Genomic DNA, 11,216 nt, shown 5'->3' on the forward strand with positions numbered 1-11,216 from the left:
CGAATCTTTTTTTTCTGTTGTTTTCGGTTTCGGTTTATTTAATTTCGCGTTTACTGCATTCAATATAAATCTAACTCGTTCGATCACACGACATTCATTTTTTTTTCGAATCTTTTTTTTTCTGTTTTTTTCGGTTTCGGTTTATTTAATTTCGCGTTTACTGGGACGCACTCTTATTTTGTGTTCGAATGAAATATTTTCAATATAACAGTTTGTCCTTTTGAAATGTTGCTAGGCAACAACAAACGGTTGGTAAACTTTCTCTCCTGTGTCCTCCTCGGGGAAATTTTTATATTTAGTTGAAAATTATTGTAAATATTACAAGTCAATTGGAGCTCAGTATGACAGACGCAATGAGGATAGCAGACCTGCCGAGGGTAAGTAAACCTTTACGTGTTTGTTGACTTGAGTTTAGTCACAGAACGCCGCCGCCGTTAGACAAATTTCTGACTGATACTGTGAGCTGATCTGTATCTTCAATATACATTTCATTTGTACCCCCCCCCCCACCCCAACACACACCCCAGGCTGGAAAACAAGTTCCAATTGGGGACAGAGCAGCTACTTGTCTTCAAGAAATAAAAAGGGTAAGTTCTAATGAGCGTTTTGAGGGACCCCAAAAGGCTTGATTAAAATTTGGACATTAGTTTTAACATTTTGGCTTTCAAAAGACACAGAAAATATTTGAAACGAAATACAAGTTAGATGACCACGAGGAAACACATTGATTAACTTAAAATCCAAATAAGATGGACATTTGTGTCATTGAACGTCCAAAAGATGTCATTTTCTTGAAATGTTGATCCATGTCGCAATTTTGCATAGTAAGGCACTAACTCGGAGTAAGTGCCCAAAGCTTGCCTGCTAATTTTTCATCTCTGAGGTCGTCTCATAGCCTAAATACAAGCGTGTGTAATTATTCACACTAAAGTCTCCTGACTGGTTTTGTTGAAAGCAACTGTTGGTGTTGGGGGGTGTCATTTTCCCACTTTCCACCAGGTCGCTGTTATGGATAACTGACACTGACATACATGGAATGGGTGGACAAAGTTTTCCAGGCAACTTTTTTGCTTTCAGGGGGAGTATGAAAGTCGTAACAGAGCTGGGACGGCACATGTTGTTGCCTTTGCTGCTTTGTCTCTTCCACCTTTTCTCCATTGTTACACTATAAATGACAATGAAGCAGACAGGGAAGTGAAGTTAATTACCTGACGCTTGCTTCCCCCGCCCTGTGTCATGTTGAAAGCAGTTTTGGTGTCAAATAATTATTTGATGTCACAATAGATGTTGCCGACTACATCTATCATCTAATTGTGGATGGCAGGATGCAGTGTCACAAGGCACACAGTCATGGCATTATTCTGCCTTTGCTGGCAGAGATTGTGCGTTCTGGATCTGACCGCACAAGACTGAATCTCTATGTGAAAGAATCTGAAGACTGGTGCTTTTCTGAGTATCTGTGCAGGCTCACTATGGTCATATTGCACCATGTTATCGGTTTCACAAAGCCATGATAAATATGTCAAAACGGTGTTATTTCTACTTGTTCTTTTTTCCAGGCCGCAACTCCACCTGTGGTTCGAAAGTACCGCAACAGCAACAGACCAGGACTCGGCATGGTCCGAGTGCACCATGGCAAGGCCAACGACCCAAAAGTGGCCGTCACACTCGTTCACGGTCTCTGCACCAAGTCTTCGCAAACGGTCAGCTGGCATTTGAAAGTCCATCCATCAATTTTCTATCGCACTTGTTCTCAAAAGGGGTCACGGGTGAACTGGAATCTATTTTTGGAGAGAGGTGGGATCCACTACATAGTGGTCAAAATGTATTGTGGCTAATTTTATGGATGAGGCCTTGAATAATATATTATTGCAAAAAAAAAGATACTGTTATTTTATATGTGACAGGCTGCGGTTATGCTCAACCCGCAACCTGTCAGCAAGTTCCAACAGAAGCTGCAGGAATTCAGTGAGGCTGTGATTGCCTCACAGAAGGCGGCGTTACAGGGCCGCTCACCAAACCCTGCCGGACTTCCCACCTGGTACAATGAGCAAACCACGTTTGGAATTAAAACACTTCGGGGTACGTTGCTCCAAATAATCTCTTTAGGTTTCGAGTGTGGTTGGTTTCTCATTTTTTCTCATTTTTTCTTATTTTTTTGTGCAGATGTGGATGCCGCCAATTTGATTTATCCTCCTAAAACTTTGGAAGAGCTGGAAAAGGAGGAACAGGAGGCGCACAAGGTTTACGTTCGCAGTCACAACGGATACTTTGTTGGTGAGAACTCTGCAAAACAAAAAGCTAAACAAGTCAAGTTGTATGATCAAAGAAGAAGAACACCATTTTATTCAATCGTAATTGTGTTCCAGGTGAGCAAAAAGACAGGAAGTACAACTATGACAAAGGCATTTGCTTTGGGATCCAGACGCCCTTTTGCAAAGACGGACGCCAAGTCAGTAGAAGTTTGCATTGGTTGGGAGAATCCACCAGGTGACACCAACAGCAAAACTTAGATTTTTTTTTTTGAATGTATTTTTTTTTTATTTTGTACTGACTGCTTTTTACTGAGCCCGGTTCTATCATTAGCGGGCCTATAATGATGTAAGACCACGTGACTATGGTGGTTGCCGAGCAGCAGTTGCCAGGAAACACTGGCCACTGCTATTTCACCTTCGATCAATCATTAATCAATTCCATATTTTATTTTTAACTTCACATTATCTATTGTTTGATTTTTACTTATTTTGATTTTTTTTTAAATATGAAGTGTTTATTTTATCTTTTTCAATGGGCATGTTTTACTTATGTATTTTAAGAAGCATCCATCCATAATCTGACCCGTTTATCATGACGAGGGTTGCAGTATTATTTCATATTTATAGAATAACAATATATTTGGATAAATTGCCATTAAAACATATATTTGACCAAATTTTCATGAAATGTCATTTATCGAATTATTTGGGATAATGGGAAAGTGTCACATGACAGTATAAAAAAAATTGCGGGGCTCATATTCAAGGATGGTGAATTTTTGACTCATAAATTGTTAATAATTTATTTTCTGAAGGTTGTACAATCCAAACCCCGAGTGGAAGAGATCTCCAAACAGTAGGGAGAAGTTGGAACAACAAATTGGAAACGTGAACAAGTACGTTTTTTTTTTTTTTTAAATATTTCACACCCACTATGTTGAAACTTCAACTTTTATAACTTGCCATGTGATTCTCCCAGGAGAGGAAACAACGTTGAGGTGCCCCAAGACCGCACCTTTGGAATTATCATACCACAAGATGAATACAGTGAGGTTTTTTTTTATTTTTTTAATGAGAGTGGATGGCGTGAGCTAAGGTGGGACGATGACGTTTTCACATGTTTGGGCAGGTGTGGGGGAACTGATCCATTCGGCGGAGCAGCCAGCGGATAAGCGAGAGCGAGCCGGCGAGCGCCAGCGTTGCCTGGCCATGGCCGTGCGGAATCGCCTCAAAGTGATCAATTTGCAGAACTTCCCGTCATTGCTGCAGGCCTTCAGGCACTATGACAAGGTACACTTGGACTCGCAAATCCGGGGTTGGGATGATTCGGTCTATGGCCCACTTCAGGCATGAAACAAAGAAATTTATTAGGGCACCACACAAATTTGAGTAATGACCAAAGAAAATACATTAAGTGAATCTGGAAAGTATTCACAGCATTTTAGTTTGTCCACGTTTTGGTGAGTTATGACTTTATTAGAATGTGGATTTGGCTTTGACATTTTTTGATTTTTTATTTTGTGTGCAATTTTATAGAAAAAAAAATACATGTAATTCCGTATCGGCCGTGAAATAACAACTCAGATGTAAACAAAATACTGATGCTGCTCGACCAACTTGGGGCCTACTTGTTCCTAACTGTTCCTTGAACCAATCAAATTTTGAATTCGCCTTACAGTACCATCTCTCTGACCCACCGAAAAGTCAGCATTTTTCCATCCTCTGGTTGGTGAATCAAAGCTAAGCTTGTTGCCAGCTCTGATGAGCAAAAGACTTCTGTGATCTGCACGCATTTAATATTCAAGATTTTCAAACATGCTTCGTGTTCTTTTCCGATTTGATAAATACTGATTGTGATCCCTTGATAGATGATTGAGATTTTTTGTATTTGTGGTTTCTGTAATTTTGATGTGATAGCAGTACAGTAGATTACTTCGCTAAATCCCCACTGAAGGGCCACCTACCAAATACGCGGGCTGTGAATGGACAAACTACTTGTCAGTGAGCACAGATTTAGAAATCCATACAGTGTGTATAAAATGAAAGAGGAACAATCTCCACGGACCAGAAAGTAGTCTGGTAACCGGACGGCCCGGGAGATGGATTGATTGAGAACCGCGACAGGCCGAAGCTCTGACTACAAAGGCGATTTTGTCCCTAGAAAGGCAAAGGGCGCATCGACAAGGAGGACCTGCAGGAAGTGTGCCGTCACTTTCAGGTGGTTGCCAGCGAGGCCGTCCTGGACGACGTGGTGAACGACTGCGACCTCGACCGAGACGGATTCATCAACTTCCTGGAGTTTGCCAACTTTCTGAACTTGAAGGAAAAGATGCCGCTGGACAGACGGGAGCAGCATTTAGTCATGAACAGTGAGTACCATGAGTGCAGAATTTGTCGATAGAAGACAAACAATTTTTCTTTATTTTTTTGGTGTATATTTTCAGGCCAGTTCCAGACCGGCTTAGACTATGACCACAAATTGCGATTGTCTGAACTTCCTGGTTGTGGCGCTTTGTTGACAACCAATGACCTGGAGCCTTTCAAGACCGGCAACTCAAAGAGGATCGTGAGGACCCTCAGACGACCCGAGGCGCTCTCAGACCGCTTCATCACCACCGCCTCCTTCATTGGGGCCGCTGCGGAGGAGCCGCAACCATCTCGTAAGTCACTATTATGGATACAACCCCTGGCAAAAATTGTAGAACAAATTCAGTTGTTTGATGTTTTTTAAAAATAAAATAAAAAAAGCAGATCACAGACATGGCACAAACTAAAGGCATTTCAAATGACAACTTTTTGGCCCTATGAAACAGTAAAAGAAATAAAAGGGGCTTAGTAACAGTTTCATCTTTCGACCAAGCTCTCATGTTGGAGCCTTGATTTATGTCGGTCCACTTGGTGCTACGGCTCTCCGAGGTGTGCCGACTACTTTTTAATTGCAGACTAATGAGCTGATATAAAGTTATGCAGGTGCTAATTTTGGGAATTAAAATTTACACGGTGAATCCATAATTTTTTCGCTTTGGTTGGTCTAAAATAAGTAACTGTGAGTGGCTACCACATTATTTCTTGATTTCAAGCCAGAAAGTTGCCATTTGAAATGAGTTTACTTTTGTTTATATACGCTCTAAAAACAATAGGGTAAAAAAACAAACAAACTAATTTTGAGTTAAATTTGACCGAACTACTGTGTTTAAAAACCCACACTTAGGTCAATATGAGCCCAAAAATTGGGTTATTCAGTTTTGACCCAATTTTTAGGGTTAAATGAATATAACAAATTGGGTCAAAACAATGCAAAAAATTGGTTTATTCCATTTTGACCTAAACTTGAGGTTTAAATGAATACGTGAAATTGGGTCAAAATAATGCAATTTCTATTTTTTTTTTTTTTTACCCAACTCTGATTTAACAAGAAAATTGAGCCAAATGGCAGCCAATTCCAGTTAAAATACATATATTTGTATTCTTATCTTAATTATAATTCCCCTAATTATTTAATGAAAATAGACCAATATTAAAAATGTCTTCATATCTATTAAGCCTGAACAAATTAATTCATTAAACAGCCATTTTCAAATAAGCAAATATCAGCCAAATTTTTTTGTATTATAGTGGAGGAAGACTGTATTGCGACATATACCACCCATGTTCGCTCTCCTTAGACACTCGCACCTTCGGTGTACCGTCAGTGCGCACGGACCTCGTGCCGCCTCGCAACCGGAAGTTCAACAACAACATCAACTACGGTGACATGGTCTCAGTGATGGACCTGCTGCTGCCATCGGTGTACGGACGCCAAGGAGTCTACCAGGACCACTTCTTCTGCCCACGCTCCAAGTCAGAAGTATGTATTTTCGCTACGTCGGACTATTGCAAAAAAAAAAAAAAAAAAATGTGCACACACGGAGACTTGTAATGTTTGGTCGTTACAAGTATTTTGATTCCCGTTGACAGATTGCTGAGATTTTCGGCAACGTGGGTGCAAACCTTCCTGAAGAGACGTTTGAGGAGGCCTGGAATCTGGCGTCGATGAAGCATCCCGACGGCGAAGTCTGCGTGGAATCCTTCCGAACGGTACTTGAGGAAATCAATGCTTTGTAGTGAGGACAAAAACAAAATTGTTTTAGCGGCTATTTTTTACTTTTCTATGAAATGATTCAAAATGTCAACTATCAAGACAAAAACTATCTTTTATTTAGCCGAGGAACAAAAACGTGTGGTGGTATGCTGTGGACGCGTAATCGAGTCATGCAAATGATTTGCTGTGTTTTTTTTTTATCATCTGTTCCATGTGAATATTATATTTGAGGTCTAATTGCATGAAAAAGACAAAACAATTCATTTATGGCTTCACGGAGCTATTTTGCCATCACTTTGGCTAAGCGGATTAATGAAGCGTCTTGTTGGCACGCCGCCTCGACTCGTTGACGCTGTGAAATAGTTTTAAATAAATCAAAATATGAATTCATAACACGTGTCGCGTGTGCTTCTTTGTGTCTGCCGCCATTCAAAAGGGAGTGACGCGATGGCGTGACGAATTGTTTTAACGCCGTGTCCGCTGTCGCGTTGACATCGCGTCACTATGCCTAATCTCATTAGCGCATCACGAGAAAATGAATCATCTTGTGTGAACTAAACACTACGAATGACGCATTAGTGTTCTGCTACATTCAAATGTCTTTTTGTGTTCCTCTCACAGCAATCGTGTCGAAATTGCATTTCTGCAAGTTGACGTCTTCCACCTTTGACGATATTAAAGCAGTGCAAGTTTTGCAAGTTGCACTGGGATCATCAATAAGCGGGAAATATAAACAGAGTGCTGACACATTGTTGGAGAAGTTCAAAACCAGAATTCTCTTATTCCATCTCACCTCATCATTGATTTGCGACTTACTCGGAATCGATACGCAAAAAAGAAGCAAACAAAGACCCAAATGACTGGGGACAAGTTCTCCCCCCCCCCCCCCAAAAAAAATCATCCCAGGTGGTCAAATAATTAAAATTTGCCTTACTAATAATATAAACTTAAATATCAGGTCAGTTTCGCCAATATCAATACTGCTACTTTAAATAATTAAGGTTGATGGATCATGAAATTGCTCATTTGAATGCATTTTCATGACCTACGAGTGTTTGACTTTGACATACTTTGTAAGACAACTTACTCATGAGGCAAAACTACGAGTTGGCATGTTGATACTACTAGTAGGGTCGGTCTAGGTTTAATTGTGAACTAGTAGACCAAAAGTGGCACCAGTAGCAGAAACATATATTCGTAGTGAGAGATGTTTTTTCTTTGAGTGCACTAAATTGTCTTACCAAAGAGGACAAAGGGTGCACCATACATGGGCCTCAAAAACGGCTTTTCAAATAACTTCCTGGTTCACAGGCCTGTGCCGTTTTTGATTCTGGGCGAGAGAGGAGTGATTGGATCCGAACTCAAACTGCAACACAACAGCGGAAAAATGACCCAGTCCATATATTGAATTTGTGATTTTTCATTGGGGAAAATTCTATGAAGATGCCATTTTGTTTAAAAATGGTGAATGGAGTTTTAAATATATCGTCTAAATAATTGCAATGACCTCATGAGAAGGCACCACAGTCACATTAAAGACCACACCATTTTATTTCCTGATGATATTCAGTCAGTTGGTTTCCGGTTCCTGTGCCAAACGGTGGTCACCATCCAGTTCTGAGACGCTCCCTTTATCAATGGAATCTGACAAACAAATGGTACAAAATACAAGTTAATCATGTGGTCGGTCACAAGAAATTTTTGAAAATAAATTTGATTTCAATCCTGACGAGTCTTTGTGGGATTGCGAGACCAGCCATTTTATTCAAATCAGGGTTCAAACCTTGGTTAGGGTTTCATATTGTTGTTTCAAGTCACTGAACGGTACAATTGAGTTAAACCACTCGGGTGCCAACCGTGACTTTAAATTGCACAACATATTGTTAATATAATCTAATGTGTTATATGTTACCTGCTTCACTCAAACTCATTCGAGTTGACGTCCAGGTCGAAGTTTGCTCAGCGAGGAGCGGGACCACTTTACACAGGATCCATGTGATTGAATCCCGGATGTCCACCACCGAGATGTCTGGCCACCGGCCACGGCTCCCTTCCTTCGATACCGTCAGCTCCCGGCTGCGTACAGAATGTTCGGCGTCCGGCGAAGGCGAACCTCCGAATGTTCGCTCGCTGCATTTCGGCGGTTGAATCCCCGCGCGGGACTATGAGGCCTGCTTCCTCCGGCCGCACTTCGCGGGTGAGCTCACCGCGAGTCCCCGGCACACAGAGAGACGGCTGATCGCCATGGCGGCTCGAGGGAGATGGCGTTACACCGGGAGACCGCGGACCACACGAACGGTAGGAGGATTGAATCCAACGCCTTTTCTTTGACCACCTTTCACAAGTGGTCCCATTTTTCTTCCCCACAAAACGTTTGTGTTCGTGCATGCGCCTGCTGCGTTCAAGTACTGTTGGACATCGCATAACTAAATTCAAAAGCGTCGCTTCTAAACATTTGTCAGCGTCAAAATATGAGTCAAGTTGGTCACTAAAGCCAGTGAATGCCACAATTTAAAGTGCAAAGAATACTTTATTGTTCGTATCGTTATTATGATAGTTTATTATACACACATGGTGCATGTTTCAACAATGGTAAAAATGATCCCATCACTCTGTTGTGAGCGGTCACAAAAAGGTAATTATACCAAAATATTGAAATTGAAGGTCATTTCAATACATTATTGCCCATTCATTTATTTAATCAAGTCACATTTAATTGTTTATTTCAATGAATTTTATAATTAACTTATTTTTAATCAAATTTCTGCCCGTTTTATTTAATGAAAATCACATTTTAATGATTTCACGGACTGATTTGATTATGGCAAAAAAAAAAACAAAAAACAAAAAAACAAAGAAAAACAACCGTGACGAATCACAAATATCGGACTTTTTAGCGATATGTTCAAAGGTTTAGCACACACGGAAAATGGTAAACGATGCCACAGCCTGAAACAAAAACAAAGAAAACAAAGTTTTTAAAAGTTAAGTTAGACAGTGAAGGATGAAGCTCACAGGAAATGACATACAAATGCCGCGATACGACCTCAAAAAACAGCTCATATTCGGATGAAAGTGACATATTTAGTTAGCTTGAAGGCATTTTTAATAAAGTACATATCATTTATTGAATCAAGTCACATTTAATTGTTTATTTCAATGAATTTTATAATTAACTTATTTTTAATCAAATTTCTGCCCGTTTTATTTAATGAAAATCACATTTTAATGATTTCACGGACTGATTTGATTATGGCAAAAAAAAAAAAAAGAAAAACAACCGGGAAGCTCAATTATGGATGTTTTTTTGGTTTTTAAGAGCAATATTTATTTTTAATCAAATTTCTGCCCGTTTTATTTAATGAAAATCACATTTTAATGATTTCACGGACTGATTTGATTATGGCAAAAAAAAAAAAAAGAAAAACAACCGTGAAGCTCAATTATGGATGTTTTGTTGGTTTTTAAGGGCAATATGAAATAATCGCAAATATCGGACTTTTTAGCGATATGTTCAAAGGTTTAGCACACACGGAAAATGGTAAACGATGCCACAGCCTGAAACAAAAACAAAGAAAACAAAGTTTTTAAAAGTTAAGTTAGACAGTGAAGGATGAAGCTCACAGGAAATGACATACAAATGCCGCGATACGACCTCAAAAAACAGCTCATATTCGGATGAAAGTGACATATTTAGTTAGCTTGAAGGCATTTTTAATAAAGTACATAAATATTTTTTCTTATCTCCGCTGTAATGTAGAAGGACACGTGAGTGCTTTTACCTCACAAGTCCAGCAGAGGGAGCTATGGGTCTATTTTTAAGTCTTCTTATTAAACGATCGAAAAATGACGCACCAATTTGCAAGTTTGTGTTTTTTGTCGGTTTTTTTAATATTGCATATATTTCCATATTTGACACCTGGAAGTGTCTGTGGAATAGGATGAAATGGTAAAATATTTATTGTAGTTTTGATGATATGAACTGTTGACATGAAGCTTCCATACACACATGAAATACTTTTTGCAATAGACAATGACAATAACATGACTAAATGTGTAGTATTTTATAGGCTCCATAGTGTCCAATATCATTAGTCCATGTTATGTTGGGTATTTGTGGATTTATATCTTAAAAATGTCATTGAGCAAATAAAGAAAATGTTCATCCATAGTATTGAAACTAATTTCTAAATTTACATAAAAAAATGCAATTATTTCATATCATTCATTTTGTAATTTATTCCACTATTTTCAAATTATCAACTCAGGAGAAATTGAACAAGACCAAGAAAAAAACACTTTGGTACGAATATGAAAACTTCATAAAATATACATAACATATCAACTTATTATGATTATTGTTGCACTCTTTAAAAATAAAGTTAAGTTGAATTTGTGAAACTATTCTGAATCTTTCGAACACGTACACAGTTAAATGGCATCTACATGATGTTACGTGGCCAAACTGCCACTGAAAGGCACTGTTGTCTGTATATTGCGTGTGTGTGCTTGTGTGTGCGTGTGTGTGTGCGTGTGTGTGTGTGTGCGTGTGTGTGTGTGTGCGTGTGCGTGTGAGAGAGAGAGAGTGAGAGCGTGCGTGTGACTGTAAATACATACCCTAATAAAATCCATATATTCGGTGCTATATTGTGAGCAGAGTGTGATAACAAGCAGCTTGACAAAATAAGAAATGGTGCCATTTGGAATTTACAAGTCTTGCAATTTGACACTTTCTGTGGCACCAAAAATGTTTTAATTGAGGCCAAATAGGAACTATAACGATGTGATAGCTTTTTACGTGTTAATGAAGACAGTTGAATGCCGTGACATGGCGCAGCTATTTATCAAAATTGATCATTTGCACACACTGACCATTTTCT

At 39.3% G+C, this 11,216-nt stretch overlaps 1 protein-coding gene and 1 long non-coding RNA gene across 5 annotated transcripts; one reads left to right on the forward strand and one right to left on the reverse strand.

The window, feature by feature from the left end:
* Nucleotides 1-53: 53 nt before the first annotated feature.
* On the forward strand, nucleotides 54-6,726 carry efhb (EF-hand domain family, member B). Of its 2 annotated transcripts, none has more exons than XM_019878733.1 (13): nucleotides 54-377; nucleotides 528-587; nucleotides 1,560-1,703; nucleotides 1,908-2,082; nucleotides 2,167-2,277; nucleotides 2,370-2,490; nucleotides 3,071-3,151; nucleotides 3,235-3,302; nucleotides 3,385-3,545; nucleotides 4,417-4,624; nucleotides 4,721-4,915; nucleotides 5,921-6,102; nucleotides 6,213-6,726. In XM_019878733.1, exons 1-13 carry the CDS (start codon nucleotides 342-344, stop codon nucleotides 6,357-6,359), a joined length of 1,689 nt encoding a protein of 562 aa, XP_019734292.1. In that variant the 5' UTR covers nucleotides 54-341; the 3' UTR covers nucleotides 6,360-6,726. The 2 variants fall into 2 exon arrangements, with proteins under 2 accessions (XP_019734292.1, XP_019734291.1); XM_019878732.1 differs by having other exon boundaries at nucleotides 56-377; nucleotides 4,700-4,915.
* A 525-nt stretch (nucleotides 6,727-7,251) lies between these two features.
* LOC109521034 (uncharacterized) lies at nucleotides 7,252-8,732 on the reverse strand. Of its 3 annotated transcripts, none has more exons than XR_002169276.1 (3): nucleotides 8,249-8,732; nucleotides 7,882-7,980; nucleotides 7,252-7,702 (listed from the first exon to the last, which is right to left on the reverse strand). It is a non-coding gene; the product is annotated as an uncharacterized LOC109521034 (long non-coding RNA). The 3 variants fall into 3 exon arrangements; XR_002169275.1 differs by having other exon boundaries at nucleotides 7,844-7,980; XR_002169274.1 differs by lacking the exon at nucleotides 7,252-7,702 and having other exon boundaries at nucleotides 7,739-7,980.
* Between the last annotated feature and the right edge of the window lie 2,484 nt (nucleotides 8,733-11,216).

Source organism: Hippocampus comes, unplaced genomic scaffold (assembly GCF_001891065.2).
Source record: "Hippocampus comes isolate QL1 unplaced genomic scaffold, H_comes_QL1_v1.1 scaffold315, whole genome shotgun sequence".
In the NCBI taxonomy this organism is placed as follows: Eukaryota; Metazoa; Chordata; class Actinopteri; order Syngnathiformes; family Syngnathidae; genus Hippocampus; species Hippocampus comes.